This window comes from Ptychodera flava, chromosome 8 (genome assembly GCF_041260155.1).
Source record: "Ptychodera flava strain L36383 chromosome 8, AS_Pfla_20210202, whole genome shotgun sequence".
NCBI lineage: Eukaryota > Metazoa > Hemichordata > Enteropneusta > Ptychoderidae > Ptychodera > Ptychodera flava.
Window position 1 is genome coordinate 45,636,568 of NC_091935.1, and position 25,511 is coordinate 45,662,078.

At 36.5% G+C, this 25,511-nt stretch overlaps 1 protein-coding gene across 2 annotated transcripts in view; it reads right to left on the minus strand.

Annotated features, from left to right (window-relative positions):
* Positions 1 to 19,914, minus strand: part of LOC139139426 (nucleotide sugar transporter SLC35D1-like) — a 37,286-nt gene extending 17,372 nt beyond the window's left edge. For both annotated transcript variants that reach the window (XR_011553806.1, XM_070708340.1), the window contains exons 1-7: positions 19,717 to 19,914; positions 17,288 to 17,321; positions 15,885 to 15,971; positions 15,080 to 15,147; positions 13,476 to 13,547; positions 5,948 to 6,016; positions 4,511 to 4,613 (exon numbers count right to left, since the gene is read on the minus strand). Coding sequence is in view for 1 of the 2 variants with exons in the window: in XM_070708340.1 (XP_070564441.1) it covers positions 4,511 to 4,613; positions 5,948 to 6,016; positions 13,476 to 13,547; positions 15,080 to 15,147; positions 15,885 to 15,971; positions 17,288 to 17,321; positions 19,717 to 19,844 (561 nt within the window). In the remaining variant the exon portion in view is untranslated. The remainder of the gene's footprint in view (positions 1 to 4,510; positions 4,614 to 5,947; positions 6,017 to 13,475; positions 13,548 to 15,079; positions 15,148 to 15,884; positions 15,972 to 17,287; positions 17,322 to 19,716) is intronic.
* Positions 19,915 to 25,511: the final 5,597 nt, after the last annotated feature.

A 25,511-nucleotide genomic window follows, 5' to 3' on the forward strand; every position in this document is an offset into this window, starting at 1 on the left:
CTAGTGGTAAACTTTTGCCACAAGAAATAATTAGGGGGCAATTCTAAACATAGGGCCAAAGTCCCTGAAGCTACTATAGACATGGATACAAAATTAAATATTTCCTGACTGTATGAAATTATCTCACTAAGGTCATCCTAGGGACATGTAAACCAAATATTAAAGCTGTCTGACCAGTGGTTTTGAAAAAACAAGCGACTCAACAGTTGACAGAGCTCTGCTGTGTTATGTAGAGAATAACCTTTTGTGACACATGTATTGATGAAGAAGGTGGATATCTTTGATAGCTCATTTCAGGATGGCCTGACCAAAAATGGAAAAAAATTCCGTAAAAATACAGATTTGCATATTTCATCAGACTATATTAGTCTATAATAGCAAATAAACGAGAGTTATTTACATTCTAATTAAAGTAAACAAGACTTGCTTAAATCAAGATTTACGTCATAATAAAACAGCATATCTGTCAGGTTATAAAGAATCTTGAGCTGGTTATAATCTTTTAATATCAGTATTTTCATCCTATTAACCAAGCACATTTTAACTTTCAATTAACATTGTAAGTAAGTTCTGTTGAATAAGTTGAGACTGTATGTACTCAGAGAAAGCACACTGAAGAGACAAATGTTTGTAACTTAAGAAGTTCAAGGTCATCAAAAGCATTATAAGGAATCATGTTACACTTTCATTGCACTGTTTACACAGATTGCATAATTGCTATAAATAGCACGAGGAATCTTACAGCCCAGCTTTACCATAAAAACCCTATCACTTTGACCACTCTTTTAATTGACCACTCTATTTTTTTCCTCAAAAAGTAATCTTATTTTATCCTTACCAAGTCAACCATAAATGAAAATTAGAACTTTCTCTATCTCTATTTATTTGACCACCCTATCATGACAAACTATTATGAGCAATTTCTTTTAGATAACATAAATGGTGGTTCAGAATATATCAAAGTTGGGATTCAGGAAAGTTGCCTTTACATGTTTTAATCCTCCAAGATGGTAAGCATTTCACTATGAACTGTCAAAAAAAGTTGAACTTTCTGATAATTCCACACTAAAATTATTTTGGCTTTGATGATTTCCTAATTAATTCAATTATTTAAAATCATATTAATTATTTTTTTCTGGGTGAATTGATAGGGTTTATACAGTACAAGAATTACATACAATGTAAGTCAAATTTTGACCAAAAATGACAAAAAAATTCCTTAAAAATACACATTTGCATATTTCATCACAATTTGAACAAATCTAAGTTGGGTTATCCTTAGGGACCTGTATACCAAATAACAAAGCTGTCTGCCCAGCGGTTATGAAGAAGAAGATTTTTTACCAAAAACACCTTTTTTGGCATTAATTTGCCTATTTTCAAAGTCCCTGAAGCTACTATAGACATGGATACAAAATTAAAGTATTTCCTGACTGTATGAAATTATCTCACTAAGGTCATCCTAGAGACCTGTAAACCAAATATTAAAGCTGTCTGACAAGTGGTTTTGAAAAAACAAGCGACTCAACAGTTGACAGAGCTCTGCTGTGTTATGGAGAGAATAACCTTTTGTGACATATGTATTGATGAAGAAGGTGGATATCTTTGATAGCTCATTTCAGGATGGCCTGACCAAAAATGGAAAAAAATCCGTAAAAATACAGATTTGGATATTTCATCAGACTATATTAGTCTATAATAGCAAATAAACGAGAGTTATTTACATTCTAATTAAAGTAAACAAGACTTGCTTAAATCAAGATTTACGTCATAAAAACAGCATATCTGTCAGGTTATAAAGAATCTTGAGCTGGTTATCTTAATCTGTATTTTCATCCTATTAACCCTTTCAGGCCTGACTTTCTGGTAACTTACCAGAGCTACCCCTATATATATAGGGGTTTAGGCCCAAAAGGGTTAACCAAGCACATTTTAACTTTCAAATTAACATTGTAAGTAAGTTCTGTTGAATAAGTTGAGACTGTACGTACTCAGAGAAAGCACACTGAAGAGACAAATGTTTGAAACTTAAGAAGTTCAAGGTCATCAAAAGCATTATAAGGAATCATGTTACACTTTCATTGCACTGTTTACACAGATCGCATAATTGCTATAAATAGCACATGAGGAATCTTACAGCCCAGCTTCACCATAAAAACCCTATCACTTTGACCACTCTTTTAATTGACCACTCTATTTTTTCCTCAAAAAGTAATCTTATTTTATCCTTACCAAGTCAACCATAAGTGGAAATTAGAACTTTCTCTTTCTCTATTTATTTGACCACCCTATCATGACAAACTATTATGAGCAATTTCTTTTAGATAACATAAATGGTGGTTCAGAATATATCAAAGTTGGGATTCAGGAAAGTTGCCTTTACATGTTTTAATCCTCAATTCACTATGAACTGTCAAAAAAAGTTGAACTTTCTGATAATTCCACACTAAAATTATTTTGGCTTTGATGATTTCCTAATTAATTCAATTATTTAAAATCATATTAATTATTTTTTCTGGGTGAATGATAGGGTTTATACAGTACAAGAATTACATACAATGTAAGTCAAACTTTGACCAAAAATGACAAAAATATTCCTTAAAAATACACATTTGCATATTTCATCAAAATTTGAACAAATCTAAGTTGGGTTATCCCTAGGGACCTGTATACTAAATAACAAGCTGTCTGACCAGCGGTTATGAAGAAGAAGATTTTTTACCAAAAACACCTTTTTTGGCATTAATTTGCCTATTTTCAACAATATCAAAAAATTAAAAAAACAGTTTCTCAAAATCCTATTTTTCATCTACACATCAAATATCAAATCAGTAAGTACTACGGTTCTCAAGATATTTGAGTGGACGGACGCCTCACAAACGGACATACATACATACATACATACATACATACATACACACATACATACATACATACATACATACAGACTGACGCCGGACGGATACCCATCCCAATAGCTTCTATAGACTATAGTCTATAGTAGCTAAAAATCAGGTAGCAATGTGAAGTGTATATTACCACAGATACAGAATACCTCTGCAGCATTGAGTCAGTGTTCACAGTATGACAACGTATCATACATATACACTACAAGCTCCTTATGTGGTTTTGTTAGCCACACAAATACAAATTTTCTATGCAGAAGAAAGTATTTGGTAGCATTGTGACAGTGTAGATCCAAGTATTGTGGTGTTGTGTCATAGTTGTGATCAAGCAGGCTCAATAGCATCTTCAGCATAAGTATTTTTCTTGAGACAAAAAGGGTCAGGTCAAAATCCTTTAAAACAAGACACAATGATATTGTTCAATTCATTTCCCAATGTTTTAAAGAGTAGTAATAGTTTTAATGATAATGATAAACATGTAGCCCAGGAACATTTTCATTTGATATTTTGATATCATCAAGAAATGTCTGGTGATGTTCACTATTACATCATTAAACTGGAGGAATCTGCAGAAATATTAATATGATGATTTGAAATGGATATGCTTACTGCAACTACTGTTGACAATTTCCCTTTGCCATAACTGTTAATAAAATTTAATTTAAAACTGGCAGTCAAGCTAAATGCCATTAAATTGGAAAGCAAGAAATTACCTTTTATCATAAGATTGTACCTATTACACCTCCCTAGGTGGTTTCTTTTTCACCATAATTGTGTACTTAAGGGGTCTTCATCATGACATCACATAAGATGACCCAGATTTGACCTTTCAGAAAACCTCAAGTTTTTCTCCTTTTCCCTTGTATTCTGACTCTGTTTGTGAAATTTTCCTTTAAAATAATGGTTTTTACTGTCAAACTGAGTAATTGCAGGCCAAATTTTGATTCAAGCAATGTAGGTAAAACTTGGACTAAAAAGGACGTCGGTACGCGGGACTCACACAGGCAAAGCCAAGCCTCAGTGTATTCACGGTAGAGTCGCTATATGTCCATGATGTATTGTGTACTCCATGAGGGACTGAGAGGGACCCTGATTGCAGTATTGAACAGCAACAATGTTTGCTTCACGTACCAGGGAATTTGTAACTTTGTAGAAAGGAGAGTAAATTGTTCAATACATTGCAACTTTGTAGGAAGGAGGGTAAATTGTTTCAACACCTTACAACATTTTATTGTGAAGCTGTAGTTTTCTATTGAGGAGGCATGGTGACATGATTTCATGAGAAGAAAAAACATAAAAGCGTGCAAAGACGTCAATATTTTGCCATTTTGTAACCAAGCAGAACAGAGCTATTTTATCAGCCGGCCATATCGAAAGGGTACCCTCAAAGAACTAGAGAGAGTGGCAGCGCATACGTACAGTGGCCTCATTGAAATTCACTTGTCCGTCGGGCTGGGAGAATGTTGTTTTCACTTGCCCGGACTCAAAATTCACTTGTCACGGGCGTCGGGCGGCGAGAATTTTCTAGCCCTGCTGTCAAACTGACACAGTAAACATTTGAAGAGTTCACTTTCCTCTTCATAAAATTTTAGTTAGAGACTCACCTTGGAATCTAATTTCTTCTTTGTATAAACACCATTGGCAGCAGTACAAATGTTATTGATAGTTATAAATGTATATCCCATTGCATCAAAGGCAAGGTCATCCCTGTCATGCAAAAACAAAAAACAAAATGTGAAATATGTTTTATATTTTAGGAGATGAATTATTGACCAAAAGTCTGTGTCACTCAAAAGTTCACTGTTCACAGGTGAAACAACAAAACTGAAACAGCAGAATTAATACTTTTCACATTCAAATTCCATAACCATCAACAGAAGATGAATATGACACATACATGTACACAAATAGGCCATCAAAGAAAAGTCATTAAAATATCACCGTCTTTGCACAACAAATCGGTGAAAATTATGTTTTTGGTATGTTTTCTCATGTCGTTTAACAGTCAAGTTTGTTAGAATAGGTAAGATGGGACAAGCCAAGATTTATTGGTTTTAACCAACTTGACCTAATACTGATAAACCTAGCAGGGAAAAAAATTGACTTTTAATTACAGTAGGTGAGAAGTATACTGCAATAATGGAAGTTTTATAACAATGAGGGATGTAGCTGGTAAAGTATGTTTACTTAGATATTGTGTTCAGAGTAGAAATTGTCCATTTCTACAGAAGCAGATGACTTTCACTCTATGATTGACACTGTCTTTGTATGTTTCTCAATGAAATCCACTTTCTAGGAAAATGTCTATTACTGTATTGATTCAAAAAATCAACAAGATCACTTTTCTGGAATACAGTAGCCTATATTATTTTCATTTCTGCACAAGTGTAAAACATCAATTATCAGAACAAAAGACAAGACAATATACAGCATTTGTGATATGTAATTTAATGAAATTACATCTGTTAGGCTAAAAAAAAGAAAAATGTTTCTGGTCAGCGTACGCGTCACTTGAACAACAGCGCGTCACCCTTTTTTTCTGTTTGTGGCCGGCGGCCGCGGCTGACACCAAACCAAAATGGCTGAAGAGAAAGACAATTCTTTGGGGGGCATGATCAGTGACTGCATGAACAGTATATATGTGACTATATTGATAAAACTATAAAACTGACCCTCCTCCCTCCCTTGAGGGGAAAAAAATAAAAATAAAAAAAATAAAATAAAATTCGCATCGCCGCACCATTTTTTAAAGAAAGACCTGACCAGAAACATTCTTTTTTTTTTGGCCTTACAGTCAGCAAATGAACACTGTGGTATATATCACTAGGGATGTAATTCACTGATGCTACAAAACAATCACTTCACTGTTTCTCAATCATGTAAAGTATTTCTTCTGCATTTACGCTATCAAAAGCTAAGTAATACTATGCTACATATAATAGAGACATTTTGCAGGGCAATAAACAGATCCTAGCAACATATGTTATTTCTTTGTCAATTATTTGACTTCCAATGTTTTAAAGAGTTCATAATCTACTCACGATGCAGCAACAAGGGCTCCAATAATCATGGAAATGACTACAATCTGTATTTTCCTGGATGCTGATACTCTGCAATACAACACAGATCAATCATAAAACAACGGATAACCCAATGCTTTATCTACATGAATATTACTTGAGAAATTTCAGTAACATATGCATGTCAACTATATGTATACTTTCTTACCCATATATTATTATTGGCTACAGAAATAGACACAAATGAAATACAGTGTAGGGAAAATAGACATGGAGAGTATATGGAAAATAGACATGGAGAATATATGGAAAATAGATATAGGAAAAATAACCAAAAACGATGGAAGGTATATGGCAAATAGACAAAAATTATGTACTGTACATGTTGGCTTGTGTAATAAATAAAACCTCATGCACATCTCAGGCTTTTGTAGTTAAAGCTATTATAGTTGTTTTGGGGATTGTCATCTGCTGTCACCACAAGGTCAAAAATGTCACATCAATTTAATCTTTGAATATTTTTTGTAGCAATCAAATTTTGGCTATATAATCCAACTGTTGAACAGTTTTACATATATTATGTGGAAGACATTACAGATATATTTACACGAAGATGTGCATCAATTGTTTGGAAGTGATTTATGAAAGCTGATGTGACGTACTCTGATGATGTACAAGTCATATTACTTGGGTAGATCATGGATGTAAAAAATTTACATCCATGGGTAGATACATAGCAGACAGTCAGCTGGTGTAGAATTATATGAGACAAAGCAGTGCATTCAAGTAGAAAACAAAGTATGTGTGATATTGTCATGCAAATATGTAATGCACAAGTGTTTTTGTTTGAACTGTGGAATATTTCACCGTGGTTTATATCTGCTGTCACACAGTGTAATTGCAATGAGGTCAATATATTCCAAAATGTCAACAGAACATGACATTTGTGAAAGACAATACCACTACTTGTGTAACAATAAATAACCTTGTTAAAAACACTGTCACAACCTAGCTGACTGGCAAATTAAGACTCTCCTTTATGGAGGGTCTGACACATGAGAGGGAGACATGATGTTATGTAGGTCATTTACCCCACACTCATCATGACCTGAGTTCAATTAGTCTAGAACATTCTCAAGGTCACTGCCCTTGATGACCTAACAACCTTGAATTCAATTAGTCATGTTTGGAATGTTCTGGAAAGTTGATTAGTTGTGTAAGGGAGATAATTTTAGAACAGTAATTAGCATGTCAATAAAAGTTCTAGATTGTTCTTATATGCCTTTATAAAAGGGACGTGCTCAGCTTCCAGTCAGACTTTTGGGATCGTGTCTCTTGTGTGTTACTAACTCCAGCAGTAGTCATTCTCAAGACTTTTCAAGGCCTTCTCTGCCAACGCTGGATTTATACTGTGGACTTTGTGCAACTTCAAGCCTGCAAGCCAAAGGACTGTTCATTCATCCGACTGACTGTTACAACTCTGAGACTGGAGCTTTGCCGTCCCAGCTGAGATAAGTAGTCTGTACACTTTTAAAGCTTGTACTCTATCCCTGACTTAGCAATTAGTTTTATTTTCGTAATAAATTTTGTTTAAACGTTAACTGCTGAGTTCACCCTTTTGTTCGTTTTCTCTGCACGTACAAAATTGGGGGCTTGTCCGGGATCCGAATATTTTGAGCCGTTTGACAACATTTTGCCTGCCTTTTCAAAACTACTGTATACTGTGAACTCAGCAAAATTCAATCATGGCGGAATTCAAGCCAGACGAATTTATGGATGACCTTGATCAGGACGCATTTGATTCCCTCAAAAAGACAACCTCATTGCACTGGCCAATTTCCTTAAAGTAGATGTCAAAAGATCTATGCGCAAGCGGGAAATACAGTACCACATTGCAAAACATTTAGTTAATTTAGGCCAATTTGAGGAATCCACCTTGAAAGATTATGAGCCCGAGTCTACCTTTGAACTAAGAAAATTAGAATTAGAAATGCAGACAAATTTGGAGATCAAGAAACTAGAATTACAAATGGAAAAAGAGAGACAGGCATTAGAAAAAGAAAAAATACAAATGCAATTACAAATGGAAGAAAGACAGAGAGAGAAAGATAGGCAGGAAAGATTAGAAATGGAAGAAAGACAGAAAGAGAGGGAATTGGAAATGAAAGAAAAAGAATTACAAATGGAAGAAAGACAAGGGAGAAAGAAAGAGAGGAAAAAGAAAAGGAAAGAGAATTAGCAGAACACCGACTGCAGTTAGAAATGAGACGTTTAGAGCTTGGACAGTCAGGAAAATTCTTCCCTTCAGACAAGTTTGACATCACTAAGCATTTCAGGTTAGTTCCCCCTTTCCAAGAAAAGGATGTTGATAATATTTCCTCCATTTTGAGAAAATTGCTCAGAGTCTGAATTGGCCTAAGGAGTCCTGGTCTATGCTTTTGCAGAGTGCTTTGGTGGGTAAAGCCAGAGAAATTTACATTCAGTTGTCAGTAGAGCAGGCTTCAGATTATGATTCTGTGAAGGAATTAATTCTCAAGGGCTATGAGTTGGTGCCTGAAGCTTACCGTCAGAAATTTAGGGATTGTGAGAAGGTGAAGGATCAAACTTATGTTGAATTTGCTCGAACAAAAGAACAACTGTTTGACCGTTGGTGCTCTTCTGAAAAGGTCAGTCAGAATTATGACAAATTACGACAGCTCGTTTTGATTGAGGAATTTAAAAGGTGCATCCGGAGTGACATCAAGACGTTTATCAATGAACAAAAGGCAGATACATTAGAGGTTGCTGCACGTTTGGCCGATGATTATTCATTGACCCACAAATCTTCATTTCTCAGCAAACCATCCCAGTCCTTTTCATACAGAAACAATGCAGGTAAATTTAACTCCTCCTTTTCATCCAAGAATTTTTCAAAGGAGAGTAGAAAATCAAATGACAACAGTTCACAAAATTCAAGTAACACTTCCACATCATCAAATCCCAAGTCTCAATCTCCTTCTGACAAACAGTTGGTACACTTTCTTGTAATTATTGTAAGAAAGACGGCCATTTAATGTCAGATTGTTTCAAATTGAAAAGAAAACGTGAAGGTCAAAGTGGTCAAAGTGGATCTAAGCCCACCGGCTTTATTTCTTCATCAACTCAATTAGAGTCTAATAATGTGTGTAACACATTTTCTGAGGTTAAACCCCTCTTATCCCCAATTAATGAGGTCAAGGTCAATTCTTCACAAGATAGCATTATGGGTATTTTCGAACCATTTATTCATGATGGTTTTATATCACTTTCTAGTGATTTTTCTTCCGCTACCCCTGTCAAAATTCTAAGAGATACCGGGGCGTCCCAGTCTCTTTTGTTGGCAGATACCCTGCCGTTTTCTGAAAAGTCATTTTCAGGTTCTAAAGTTCTTATTAAGGGGGTAGATTGTAATGACTACATTCCTGTTCCTCTCCATAATGTCTATTTGTCTTCGGACTTTGTTTCTGGACCTGTGACTTTAGGTATTAGGCCTTTTTTGCCTTTCGAAGGGATTCACCTTCTTCTTGGAAACGACCTTGCTGGGGACAAGGTCATCACTAATCCACTTGTAACTGATAATCCTAGTTTAGATCAGGATCCAGAGCCAATTGAACAAGAGATACCCGATTTATTTCCTTCATGTGCCATTACTCGAGCCATGTCAAAGAAAACTTCCGAGAATCAAAATACTCTCAAAAATAATGTCACAGATGTTGGCTTAAATGACACCTTTCTCAGTCAGGTGTTTGACACGGATCATTCCGTTATCCCTTGTGGATTTGAAACTTCCAGTAAAACTTCTGCTGACCAAAGTCAGACATTTTCTAGATCAAATCTCATTGCAGAACAACACAAAGACCCAGATATTTTGTCTTTGTTTGACAGGGTAGATGATGAAGGTAAAACTTCAGATAGCTCTGTTTCCTATTATACAAAATCTGGTATTCTCATGCGTAAATGGAGACCTCCAGACGTTTTGGTTGATGACGATTGGGCTATAAAACATCAAATTGTGGTTCCAAAGCCCTATCGTGCTGAAATATTGCGCCTGGCCCATGAAACCCCCTGGGCTGGTCACTTAGGAGTCAGGAAAACTTATCATAAAATTCTCAGTCACTTTTATTGGCCTAATCTCAGGCAGGATGTAGCACATTTCTGTAAAACTTGTCACACATGTCAAATGGTAGGAAAGCCAAATCAGACCATTCCAAAGGCCCCTTTACAACCAATTCCTGCATTTCAAGAACCATTTAGTAGGATACTAATAGACTGTGTTGGGCCCCTACCAAAAACAAGATCAGGAAATGAGTATATGTTGACAATTATGTGTACATCAACCCGGTTCCCAGAAGCCATACCACTGAGAAACATAAAGACAAAGACTATAGTGAGAGCTTTAGTCAAATTTTTCACTTTATTTGGCCTCCCTAAATGTGTCCAGTCCGATCAAGGCTCCAACTTTATGTCTGGTATTTTTCAACAAGTAATGGATCAGCTAGGCATTAAACAGTATAGGTCCTCCGCCTATCATCCAGAAAGTCAGGGTGCTCTTGAGCGATTTCATCAAACTTTGAAAAACATGATTAGGACCTACTGTTTTGACACAGAGAAGCAGTGGGATGAAGGAATTCATTTTCTGCTCTTTGCTGTTAGAGAGTCAATTCAAGAGTCTCTTGGTTTTAGCCCATTTGAGCTTGTATTTGGACATACAGTCCGTGGCCCACTTAAGCTCGTTAAAGAGAAATCCTATCAGACGATGATGATTGTCTGAATATTTTGCAATATGTGTCAGATTTTCGTACAAAACTCTCTAAAGCATGTGAATTAGCCAGAGAAAATCTTGAGTCATCTCAGCAGTCAATGAAAACCAAATACGATAAAAACACCTCAAAACGGAAGTTTGAACCAGGTCAAAAAGTTCTTGTTCTACTTCCGGTTCCTGGCAACCACTCCATGCTCGTTACTTTGGGCCATATCTAATTGATAAGAAATTGAGTGATTTAAATTACATCATAACAACACCTGACAGGCGAAAACAAAAACAGCTATGTCATATAAATATGCTTAAGCCATATTTTGATAGGGATAATCCTACTATAACTCAGCCTGTCAGTGCAGTCAGTTCAAACCATTATGAAGATAGTGATACTGAAACTGACTTGAGTGAAAATACTCTAAACTCAAAGCTGGGCTCGGTCAAGCTTCAGAACTCAGAAATCCTGGAGAAGCTGGAGTCTACAAAGTTGGCACACCTCCAGCCAGAACAACAACAACAGGTGAAAGAACTGCTCCACGAATATAAACACCTGTTTCAAGATGTTCCAACGAGGACAAACGTCATCTATCACGACGTTGATGTTGGGGACAGTAAGCCTGTAAAACAACATCCATACAGACTGAATCCAACAAAAGCGAAATATCTCCAGGAAGAAGTCAAATACCTGCTGGACAATGACTTTATTGAACCCAGTAAAAGTAACTGGAGTTCGCCGTGCATACTTGTTCCCAAATCAGATCACAGTTATCGTATGTGCACGGACTTTAGGAAGGTCAACACTTTAACAAAGACAGACACTTTCCCAATCCCGAGGATTGATGACTGCATCGACCGAGTGGGAAAAGCCAAGTATGTGACGAAATTTGACCTACTGAAGGGATTTTGGCAAGTCCCTCTGACGGATCGTGCTCGTGAAATATCCGCCTTTGTTACACCAGACGGATTGTTCCAGTACAAGGTGATGCCATTCGGAATGAAGAACTCTCCGGCAACGTTCCAACGGATGATCAACGACGTCATATCCGGGCTAGACGGGTGTGCAGCTTATGTTGACGACGTCGTCCTGTATAGTGACACCTGGGAGGAACACATCAAGCTCATGCGGAAGTTCTTTGAGAGACTGAGTAAAGCAATGTTGACTATCAACCTTGCCAAATCTGAGTTTGGTTGGGCGAGGGTGATTTACCTCGGACATACTGTAGGACAGGGTGAGGTAAAACCTGTTGATGCCAAAATCAGTGCCATTTCAAGTTTTCCCATACCAAACTGCAAACGACAACTGATGCGCTTTCTCGGTATGGCTGGTTACTACAGAAAATTCTGTCCAAATTTCTCAACAATTACTGAGCCTTTGACTAACTTACTTAAAAAGAAAGTAAAGTTTGTTTGGTCAGAGCAATGCCAACAGGCATTTGATACACTTAAAGCCATACTGCAAAGTGCCCCCGTATTGTCTGCACCAGATTTCACATTGCCATTCAAATTAGCTGTAGATGCTAGTGATACGGCTGCTGGTGCTGTTTTATTGCAAGAGGATAGTCATGGTGTAGATCATCCTGTTTGCTATTTTTCACGCAAATTTAACAAATCCCAGAGAAACTACTCTACAATTGAAAAAGAGTGTTTATCTTTGATGTTAGCTTTACAGCATTTTGAAGTTTATGTTACTTCTTCAAATCAGCCAATAGTGGTTTATATTGATCACAACCCTCTTGTTTTTCTGCAGAAATTTAAAGGCAAAAATCAGAGATTGCTAAGATGGAGTTTAATGTTACAGGAGTTTAATCTTGACATTAGACATATCAAAGGCAGAGACAATTTAATTGCAGACTGTCTCTCTCGTATTTAGAGTTTATTGTTGTTCACTTTCAAGAAATTTTACTTTAGAGTAAAACAAAATTTGAGTACTTAAATCTTTTTCAAGATTACATTTGCAAAAGAAAGATTTTTCTTTGAAAAATTTTCTTTTTTTGAAGAGGGGGTGTGTTATGTAGGTCATTTACCCCACACTCATCATGACCTGAGTTCAATTAGTCTAGAACATTCTCAAGGTCACTGCCCTGATGACCTAACAACCTGAATTCAATTAGTCATGTTTGGAATGTTCTGGAAAGTTGATTAGTTGTGTAAGGGAGATAATTTTAGAACAGTAATTAGCATGTCAATAAAAGTTCTAGATTGTTCTTATATGCCTTTATAAAAGGGACGTGCTCAGCTTCCAGTCAGACTTTTGGGATCGTGTCTCTTGTGTGTTACTAAAACTCCAGCAGTAGTCATTCTCAAGACTTTTCAAGGCCTTCTCTGCCAACGCTGGATTTATACTGTGGACTTTGTGCAACTTCAAGCCTGCAAGCCAAAGGACTGTTCATTCATCCAACTGACTGTTACAACTCTGAGACTGGAGCTTTGCCGTCCCAGCTGAGATAAGTAGTCTGTACACTTTTAAAGCTTGTACTCTATCCCTGACTTAGCAATTAGTTTTATTTTCGTAATAAATTTTGTTTAAACGTTAACTGCTGAGTTCACCCTTTTGTTCGTTTTCTCTGCACGTAACAATGAAGGATCAAAGATGAATTGATGAGATATGATGCTGTTGGCACGACAACTGATGGGAATATGAGTTCAATGATTAACTGGTACTAATACAGTGTCTTCATTCGGGGTTGGAACCCACAACACACGGCACCGGGTCACCTAGAACAACTTCTGAATATATCTACATTGTATGCTATGCATATAAAACTGATTTCTTACCCTAGGATGTAATACTCAGCAATCATCGTCATTAATATTGAAAACCTCCTAAGTACTGTAAACATTGGCAAGCTGTAAGTTAGAGCCAAAGATAAAGTCAATATTAATGAAACCTTAGAACACAATATGCCTACAAAATGTATGAACACAATATGCCTTCAGAAGTACAGTGTATCATAAATCTAAGTACAGATCTTTACCTGTTGGTCGGTGTCAATTTCTGACAAACTCAACAGCCTCTGACTTCCAAATCATATAGTGTATCTTTTAGTTGTAGTCTGAATTCATTTTTCAACATGATTACTGATGCACTGGATTTCAAATCCATGGCAATTAATGGTACACATGTATATTTACAGAATATTGTCTGATGAAGAGTACATGCATTAATGGCTGAATATTTGTAGTTAAAACCACAGTTCTGCAAAATTCTACAATAAACAGTGCATATATCCATCCCTAACAAATTACATATATTGTATAATCGGTAGTCCAAAGATTTATGGAATTGATAATAAATAGAGTAATGACAGCAACAGATATAAAATCAAGTCAACAAAATTATCTGGGGTAGAGTTGATTTGATAATTTGTTGTGACTTCATCCAGATATTTGAGTCTCAGAGAGTCCACTACTACTGTAGGTATATATCAGATAACTTCAATATGGAGTCCTCTACTACTGTAGGTATATATCAGATAACTTCACTATGGAGTCCACTACTACTGTGGGTATATATCAGATAACTTCACTATGGAGTCCACTACTACTGTAGGTATATATCAGATAACTTCACCATGGAGTCCTCTACTACTGTAGGTATATATCAGATAACTTCAATATGGAGTCCTCTACTACTGTAGGTATATATCAGATAACTTCACTATGGATTCCACTACTACTGTAGGTATATATCAGATAACTTCACTATGGATTCCACTACTACTGTAGGTATATATCAGATAACTTCAATATGGAGTCCTCTACTACTGTAGGTATATATCAGATAACTTCACTATGGATTCCACTACTACTGTAGGTATATATCAGATAACTTCACTATGGAGTCCACTACTACTGTAGGTATATATCAGATAACTTCAATATGGAGTCCTCTACTACTGTAGGTATATATCAGATAACTTCACTATGGAGTCCACTACTACTGTAGGTATATATCAGATAACTTCACTATGGAGTCCACTACTACTGTAGGTATATATCAGATAACTTCACTATGGAGTCCACTACTACTGTGGGTATATATCAGATAACTTCACTATGGAGTCCACTACTACTGTAGGTATATATCAGATAACTTCACTATGGAGTCCACTACTACTGTGGGTATATATCAGATAACTTCACTATGGAGTCCACTACTACTGTGGGTATATATCAGATAACTTCACTATGGAGTCCACTACTACTGTAGGTATATATCAGATAACTTCACTATGGGGTCCACTACTACTATGGGTATATATCAGATAACTTCACCATGATGACAACAGTTCTTGTTTTCACAAAGACCCAGAGCTTTAATCTAAATAGTATGTATTGGTGCATAGATTGACCAAATGAGATGTTGGGAAAACACTTACTTTAATCTTTTTGTACCACCCAAACCAAATACTAAATTACCCATGAATATCAGTGGAAGAGGCCATATCTGTAACACAGAAGTATCAATGCATTGGGTAATATTAGAATGATGCAAAACCAGCCAGCAACAAATTTGAACACTGCATAATGACCATGAAACTAACTATGACAGTACGTAATGACGGTGAAAACAGCTAATAACTTGAACAGAGAGCCAGTAAGAAATCAAATGAGCATGTATATCACAATAGAAATAAAATGGTTCAATACAAAGAAGAGGTTTGAACCATTGATTCAGATCCTGATCTTTGTTGAAATAAACACAAAGTAACTAAATAACTTTGAATTTCACTGCCATTTTGGCACTTCTCTAAAGTTTTGTGATAATAATATTTTACAGTACTTTACACATTCATGAAGTGAAAAGCCAGACTTTCTGTGTCATCTGCTGAGTTATCCCCAAAACAGATACAAGATTAATTCTGTTTCATAATTCCATTTTAGGCTGAATTTAGATGCAGACACACCAATATTCTAGAATCTTACAGTTCAAACTTTTTTTCAATGAACACCATTTAACTTCATACATCATCCATTCAATGCCAATCGGCATTTTGAATATGGATAGTACATATTCATTTGATATTTATTTGTGTCATACTAATATCAAATTTACTATTCCAAGTGAAATTATTTGCCTTGTTTTTGAAGTAGTCTTGAAAAGACCCACTCATCTACAACAATTTCAGACTTGCTCAAAAGGGCATGTAATGAGCATTCAACAAAATATTAAAAGATACTAACCTTGTCTGGTATTTCTCTACTCCAATCAGGAAATGAAATTATTCGTAATGTTTTTCCAATGTATAAAACTATTATTGTTGCCACCATCTATGAAGAGAAGTGACAACAGAAGTAAACACCACAAAATTCACCATCTAATACCAGCATAGTTTACTTTGAGTTTTGAATCTCAATGTCTTCCCTATCCTTAAGGTTACATGTTTTTCTCAAGGGTCTTAAATCAATAATCACTGAAAAATATATTAGACTATGGAATAGGTCTCACAATTTATGAATTAATTATCAATTCCAAAAAGCAGCTAGGACAGACTTATCCTGTAGAAGTCCAAATTGCGACATGTACATCAGAGATACAGCATTGTAACATAACAGGTATAACACATGAGAGCGAGGGCAATATCACGATATCACGCCTACAGCTCGGGCATCATCAGTATTTCGATAATGACCACCATCCCTTGGGCAGGCAAAAAATCATGATATTGCCCTAGCTCTCATGTGTTATTATTTTTATTACACCGAACAAGCAAACATGCAAAGACACAAAAACACAAAGACTTCTTTGAGTACAGTTCGCCTTTCTGAGTCCAGACCTAAGTCCTCAGCGTAACTTGTCAAGTGCCGAGTCTAGGGTTGCCGCTGAAAGTTTGCCGATCTCCTCGGTGGCGTATCCAAATTTGTTGCTTACATAGTCGCTGAACACAGAAATTGCATTCCTTGTTGCCATTTTCGTTCATTTGCTGTTTACTTGCATCAAAATATTGTCTAACTGTGCCGATGACAGCTCTGCATGACGTTTCACAGCGATAGTAGCAAGTACAAGCAAACGACAATTTGTTACGCGCAGAAAGGATGTGCAGTAAGTAAAATGACGTCATCCATGTAATATCAAATGCAGAGGGCATCATCACGTTCTTTTACATGTCACGTGAGTCGTGTTTAACCAATGGTAGTGCACACTGAATGAGTGAGGTGTAATAAATAATGCTGACAATCATTCAATATCACAACTTATTATTCACATTTTTGACATAATGTCATATTTGCATCCATGGCTATGATATTTTATATGGAATATACATTTTTCTTTGCAACTAACGCTGCTTGCATAGTTAACACAAATTGTTAGACATGTACCAGCCTAAATGTACATACCAACAGATGTTCAACCTAAATACATATACTGTAGTTATGAGAAAAACATTTCTATGAGAACTCATGATCAAACAGGTACACCATTTTAAAAACACCAGGTACCTGCATATGTGAGATACACGTTACATGTGTTTCAGTCCTGACAGTGACCTCATTGACAGTGACCTCATTCATATTTTCCAGAATGACATTGAGATTACAATACTCCAAATTACAATGTACAGATTTCATAATTAATGAATACTTACTTGTCCAAGGCCTAAAACTTGAAAAGCTGGAAACCTAAACAAAAGAAATAATAGGAATTGATTCACGACTGACAACTGAAATGAAATACAATATTTGGTACAGTCCTTCATCACGTACGTAGGATAAATATTACAGCAATTTCAAACTAAGTAAATATTTATCTTGTTTATAATTCATGGCTTTTTCATGCATGCATTAAGAGTTTGGGAATTGCACAAAAAGTGTAATACTCAAGTGATTTTGATATTGTAACGATGCTATTCTCATGTGGGAATCCAAACCTTATAAAGCTGACTGGAATCCAAACCTTATAAAGCTGACTGGAATCCAAACCTTATAAAGCTGACTGTGGTATTAGGTTATATATTGTCATGTTGAAAACCTAAACATTCCATTCTTATTCCAAAACAAACAGGATTAAAGCAACACATTTTCTGCAAAAATAAGCTGTCACCTTTGGCCTGCCAATCCAGCATACCATGTCAACCTAAGTACACAGACTCCCATCTCAGCACAAGCAGGAATGTAGAAAATTTTGGTTACATGTGGCAAAAATAAAAGTATAGGCAATTACAAGTGGTGTGTGAACGCACAAAGTTTGTGCAAAATGTCTTCATTTTTAACTGAAACTAAATTTTCACAGCAGGCAAATTTTAACTACCAGCCAGTTGTTTTTGCTGGCTGCTGGCTATTTTCTACATCCCTGACAAGGGAAATCAGTGTTCAACCACAGAATCAGATAAATATAAAAATACAAGTCCAGACAAAACACATTGTTCCTAGGTAGAAGTCTCGCTTCTCCCTCCATGAATGAACCATGGAGGTACATGTAGGAGGAAGTATGGAGCACAGTACTAAAGATTTCTCATAATTCATCATAATTCGTATCATCATAGATTCCTCCTTGAAGTCTACAATGTCTCCCAAGTGTAGACAAATTCCTAGACTAGTTGTAAAAATTCTGAAAATGTAACTTTAAGGACACCATTCTTCTTAATTCCATTTAAAATGCTTGACTGAGAGAGGAGATAGTATTTTTGTAAAATTTTCCACTTCAGCCGTACAGAATGTGATGGAAAGTAGATAGACTAGTTGCACCTGTTTTATGAAACAAAAGGATATTGATTTTTCCAAATAGAAAAGATAAGAGAAATTTACATGCAGACTTTTCTCACAGAATAATCCCTTCAGTTTGTCATGACTTACTTCCCAAAAGTATGTATGGCCTTTGAAGTACCTACAAAGTGGGACTTTTATGGTTATTTAATGGTATCTTTGAAATTTATACTGAAATATCTAAAGGTACTGTTAATAAATATAAATTATCTTGAGATTTCACATTATTGCTTTTATGCAGAACTGAAAAAGTTATCAGAAAACTAACATCGTTGGTACAAATCAAACAGAATTGTGGGTAATTTACTGTGTGGAAGCATAGATCGTAGATAAATTCTTTCACAGAGGGTCTATGGTGGAGGTTACGGTATACGTCCATGGAAGAATGAAACCACAGCTACACAAAACCCATGATACATGAAAAAAAATACACACTTAGCTCGGATCCACACTCCTTCACCGACTGAACGTCTGATATCCCTGTCATACAGGTAGTAATAGTATTCATTTGATATGCCATATCCATATTATGGTGCAAGTGCTATTACTAGTATTACAGTGGTTATAAGTGTGATGTTCAACTGGCAGGTACAGTACTAGCCGTGGGATTTGACAAGCATTTCACTCAGTATATATGTGCCTAAAACCATGGAGGTTACCTAGTTCTTTCTACCTCCATGCTCAAAGTATGTTTCATCGGTCTGCAAATCTAGACCTCAGAAATAAAACCAAAATGGTTGGGGAATAGACATCAAATCAGGTCCAATAATCATTATCATTCAAGGTAACTATGAAATTTACCAGGTCCAAGGAACATATCGAAAATGACAAAGGCTTCGACTTGGATCTCTCAAGTCAACGCTCGGTCCCTCGAAAAAGGTAAGCACAGGCTAAGCACGGTCCCTCGACAAAGGTAGGCACAGGCTATGTAGCCACAGCTGCAGTACTGTAGCTCGAGGTTTTGAGGGGTACGTATATGTGGGTTGGACGTAGCCCTACGACTGGTACGAGTATGGCCAGTGTGTCCGGCTTTGGGAGTTGGTAGGCGGCGTAGCCAAAGCCGGACACTCTCGCCGTAGGGGTAGGTTGGACAATGGAGGTTCCTCCATGATTGGACGTAGCCAAGTCGTAAATTAACAACTAGCTGTGGGTCCATAGCTGTGGTGTTTTCAGATGAGATTCCTCCCTTATACAGGTGTGCACAACTATGTACCTACAGCTAACGAACAGTAACATGATACTGATAGTCCCTCAATGCATGGCCCACCCCGAAACCTCAATGTGTAACTAGTAACAGCATAGACATACTTACTTAAAACTCGTCAATACACTCTTGTTCACGATAACTATTAGGAAGGAAGCTACACCATAAAATACCGCTGAAAATAACATAGCCGACCGACTCTTCGGCTGACTTCCATGGTTGTCGGTGTCAGCCATGTTGTCACACTCCTTAGTGTTGTGAACTTTTGTTCAACTTCAAAGCTAAGCTAGGGAGTTTAAGGAGGGCGCAAGTTCTCAATTTCTCGGGCGTAGCCGTGGGCATATTAGGGACGGACCATTTGATCTTGGCAGGGGGAGGATGGTCAAAAACAGAAAAAAAATTCAAAGCAAAAAGTTAGAAAAAATCTTCAGACTAGTTTGCAAAATAAAAGAAATCAAAATCAGAACGCAAATGTGTGAAAAAAATCTTCAAAACTCTTTAAATCTTGAATTTTTTGAGATTTTACAAGCAGGAAGCAGCTATTAAATTGTATCGAATATATCACTTAAACTGGAAGTTGCGGTCATCTCATATGTTCATGAATTTTATATCTCTGATCACTTGAAAATTATAAAATCAGTTTTCTATTAGTTTCCTACATTACAAAATTTAGAATCCTGGTATACCACTGAAACTATAGTCTGGTTGTCAAGACAGAAAGTTATATTTTTGTACAGATACAGACCAATTAAGCAGTACTAGTTCATTCGCTTTTCACAGTATTTTCTTGCAACAATGAAGGCAAGAATGGGTGAACAAGTAGAAATATGCCCACAATGATTAAACAACAAATCAATAAGACATTTTCACTTCGTTTCCTTCTCAAAAACAGTGACAGTATATGACAGCAACGAACTTCTTTTATCATTTAACAATACAATATGTAACATGCCATCTATCCAACAAAACACGACACAAAAACACATGAAATGTTTGAACTTCAGGTTTGTGTATAGCAGATACTGAATAAATCTGCGAGACTAATCAAAGTAATTGGCAAAAACAAAGATCAACTATATCTTTGTGTTCAGCAAACACTGAACGACAATTTTCTGAAATAGCAATCAAAACATTCAGTGTCGGTTTTGACAGAGCCAATTACCTGAAAACTTCATAAATTGAACAGTATGTACACTATTACATGAAGACACCTTGTACCTCAAGGACTCTTTAGTTTCCTGTAGGGCCTATGGTGAATAAAATTATTTGTAACATACCTTCTGCTCGTGCTCTGTCATGACTTGTGAGAATCCCTCACATGAGAGAAAAAATAGAATTGTAATTTCTCAAGGCAAACAGTTGCATCGCTATTGCCAGGTCAAGTGACCTAAAAAATAGGGAACCGACATTATTTACGACCCGGGGGTCGGAGCAATGTGAGTGGAGTCACTCAAAAATTGAAAACTTAAAGGGGGTTGCTCAAAATGTGGAGAGGAAGAAACGGGGTTACTCATTTTTTGTGCGAAATAAAGTAAAAACACTTCTCAGATTGCACCATTCCACTCATCAATTTCTCAAAATTTTCGATGCGAGAGGGGGGACACCTCCTCCCGTGCTCTCCCCCTAGGGGTATTCTACCTGTTTTACTAGTAAAAGACAAATCGAAAACACATATCAGATTGCACTTGACTGCATCATTGACATCAATTTCTCAAATTTTTCACATGATTTAGGACAAAACTGAACTGTTGTAAATTCATCCTTTGATTGTCACAGAAACATATTTTCATAACCATTTTGACATTTAACCATACCGTATTCAGGCTTTTCATTAGAAGCTGGCAGCTTGAGAAATGACACAAGAATGTGACCGATTTTCCATTCCTACATATTCTTTGGTCTTCAATCTCTGGCAAACTGAGAACTGTTTTTTTACAAAATTTATTGTCATTGTTTGGTAGTTGAATATTGTGACTCAAACACTGATCGTACAAAAAACGTAATAAAAATATTAGTGTTAAATGTAATTTTCAAACAGTTTTACCGAGTGCAAAATAAATTGAAACACCTCTCAGATTGCAACTTTATACACATCAATTTCTCCAAATTATCGATAGGAGAGGGGGATCCCCTCTCGTGCTCTCCCCTTGGGTGTTCTAAGTTTTACTTAGTAAAAAAAAAGAAATTAAAAACAATCTCAGATTGCACCAGACTGCACCATTGCACACATCCATTATTTCTCAAATTTTTCCACGCAAGATAAAGGACAGCCCCTCTGACACTCCCCCCTCCCCTCAGCCTCTCGCGTGTTCTGCCCGCTGTACTTTCAAATTCTGCCCAGTCAGATTTCCTAGTGGAAACCCTGTCATGATACCCATCCAAGTAAATATGGTTGGATACTGGTTATAGCGTGAGTTTTATCTTTATTTTATTTTCACTTTGAATTTCATTCTGTTGGTTTAACCTTTTTTAACCATCATAATATAACCGATGATAATCTAGCAGGGTACATCAGGATTCGAAAGTCTTTACTATTGCTGTATTATGTAATTTTACAAATACATGTTTTAACTTTTCTAAGTGGGGAGGTCAGTCAAAATTTATGAGTTAAAGAGGGGGGTTACTCAAATTCATCATGGTTGGAAGGGGGTTTACTAGAAATTTCGGAGTTTCCGAATAAAAATTCCTCCGACCCCCGGGCCGTAAATATGACGGCTACCTAATCATTTGAAACAAGTGAAAGGTAGTTGCACATAATGCAAGATATTTCTACATGTGAAAAGGCCACTGCAACGACACGTATACGTGTCCCTAGGAAAATAGTTAGCTATAGTCTCCTCTTATCCTACAGTTATTCATTTACCCGCACACCCGATTCACCGTCGGATTAAGATATTATCAGTAAAAAGGAGTGTCGACATGTAAACAGTTGTGTTACTTTCTGCAACGAGTTCCAGATAATTCATGAACAAGGGAAATAGAGATAGGGCCAGACATCGCCTCGATGAACTTCCCTGTTAGTTTAACCAATTTGTTCATAAGTTGACTCAGTATTTCATAGCCATTGTACTGATTGGCGGTACGCCTCTCACCAATTAGTGTACACTATGGCATCTAGAATCAAACGTCGTTTACCAATAAAATTTAATTCGTAAACGTTAATGAACCATGACGTCTATTTCTTATGATAAATTGCACGACAAAAATGATCTTGACATGATTCGATGCATCTGAAACCCCGATTTTGTACGCAAACCACAGTATTTTCAACGCAGAATTCATCAGTTGAACAAAGCACTATAAAATTTGGAAAAAACAGATAGCAGGCTTGTGGCCCAGTAAATGAAAAGACTTCTACAATCTTCTGTAACATTTCTTGGAATGGTTCACTTACACGCCACTGGAACCTTGCAATAATAAAACACAACCGAAACAATTGAGCAAAACAGAAAAAGATTTGTAATTTTTCAGAACGACATTTTGTATAATATCCATCTCTACAGCTCTACTACTTTTCGTAGCTATTTTCTGAACTTCTATCATCCGGGGTATTGCACCTGCCATTCGGGTACAGAATATTGCTTCCGATAGCACCAATGGAAATCACGTTCATGTTTATACTTAATCAACGGAGCGTTTGTTGGAAATTTCGTCAAGATCATAGAAAATGTCATAAAAAAACAATGTTGAAATCTCTGTAAATAAAAATACAATCTACCTGTTGTCGTGCATCGGCTAGCCGAGCAAAATGACTGCAAAAATCGACTTGCATTGTACCGCACGAGACAGATGGTATGAAAAGAAGATATTTATATATATTAACTTTATAAAGTTCCTTGTTGAATATAGTCCATCCAGCCACGTTCACACTGTTCTAGTCGTCAGGGGACTTATTTTCAAATCGTCTACTAGCTGTTATTCAGTTGTCTTTAATGAGCAAGCTAACTCTGGGGAAAATGTCCGTTTCTTTCTACCAATCTGTCGACGTGTGACTCAAAGAAAATGTCATAATGTCATGCCACTCCAAAGCCGAACAGTACGCCTAAACTTTTCTGCGACTATATCATCACTTAGTTCTTGTAAGATTGCGTTATCTTCATCGGCAAAATTTTCCTCGTCAGCAGACTGTAGAATACTAGCAATAACTTTAATATTCGGATTACCTGTAAAGTCGATATTTTGCATTCATGTTGCTCACCTGGCATATGTTGCAACTTTTATCTTACAATTATTACATCTTGCGTTTGAAAAGTGACGCTGCCATTATACAATTATTCAGTGTACAGTATGTTATACCAAGGGGAAGGGATTCGCACTGGTAGCATGGCAGTCTCAACATGTGTGACTGAGTGTAGGCCCTATCGATTTTGCTATCAAGTGGACATTGTAACAGGATACTGACTGGCCACCTCATAGCGCTTGTGAAATCATTACGTCATTTGCATGGACTCCTCGTATAGTGTCGTCTTCACTGCCGGTGTCAGAGGCAGTAGAGTTCGGCCTTGGTCTTCTTTTCTTGACTTGAAGACACATTATTGACACCAAACCAAGTTCCATAAGTTTCATTTGACCACATCGGAAATGTCTTTGGATTTTCTGTGTAATCTATGCATGATATTGTTGTTGTTGTGTTAGTGTATCAGGTTGTGCAAAATAAATAAGTAAATAAATAAAAAATAAAAATAACAAATAAATCGGCAAATATTTAACCGGCATAAATGTCAGTTCCTCGATGGTCAGAGATATCAAAATGTAACGACTGATTTCCCAGCCTGACTGAAGCGCCGCCTGTTAGATCAGTGTTTCCGGCAACCCCGCCTATACCCTTGATTCAAACTCCCGACCCTACACTTTCTCTCCCTTCGAAAAAAAGTCTCGCGACATTAGGTACAAAAGGTAAAAATATAAAGTGATTTCAATCACGTCATTCAGTCCAACATTCAATCCAAACAACAGCAGAAAAGATATCGATGTAAGAACTTAAGGACGACAAGTTAGTAAAACAGCGAAATTCAACTACTCTGTCTGCTCCAGTACAGTATGCATGCTAATAACCACACAGTACATGTTGCATGAAAAGTTTGAAAAGAATAACAACTATTGCATTATTTTAAATCCTTTTACAGGTTTCTTAGACCTGAAAGTGATTTCGACGATTTACTCAAGGACATGCCAATACGTCATGTGCGTGTACACTCTTGTGTTAGTGTATCAGGTTGTGCAAAATAAATAAGTAAATAAATAACAAATAAAAATAACAAATAAATCGGCAAATATTTAACCTAGTTAGAAAATTCAACGTGCGCCGTTATAGAAGGTAGGGTACACCATATATATACTATTTTTCCAGGGTCAATGTGTAAGGCTATAGACTACACGCCATTATAGAGGGTAGGGTACACCATATATATACTATTTTTCCAGGGTCAATGTGTAAGGCTATAGACTACACGCCATTATAGAGGGTAGGGTACACCATATATATACTATTTTTCCAGGGTCAATGTGTAAGGCTATAGACTACACGCATATACGTGTCTATCACCACATTCTATTGGGAGGGAAATGGTTTGGCCGGTTGTACTCGAAATATGACTTCGAAAACAACATTGGGGCAAATACATATATTTGTGACACGACATTTTCAAACATTGCGACAATGAATGTACTAGCAAAACTTGATCCGAATGCAGTACATTTTACTGTAAACAAAACAAAACAAAGAGAAAGTACCAGTTCTTTTGGCTGGGACAAAGCGAAAGAGTTGAATAAACCGATGATCTCTATGAGATTTTAGTTTCTAATATTTGAAGGTAAAATATCATTTGGGAAAATTTGTCGCATTTAAAAGAATGTTTCTACCTAATTAACCGCATTTCTGAAGAGTATATTGTAAGAAATTA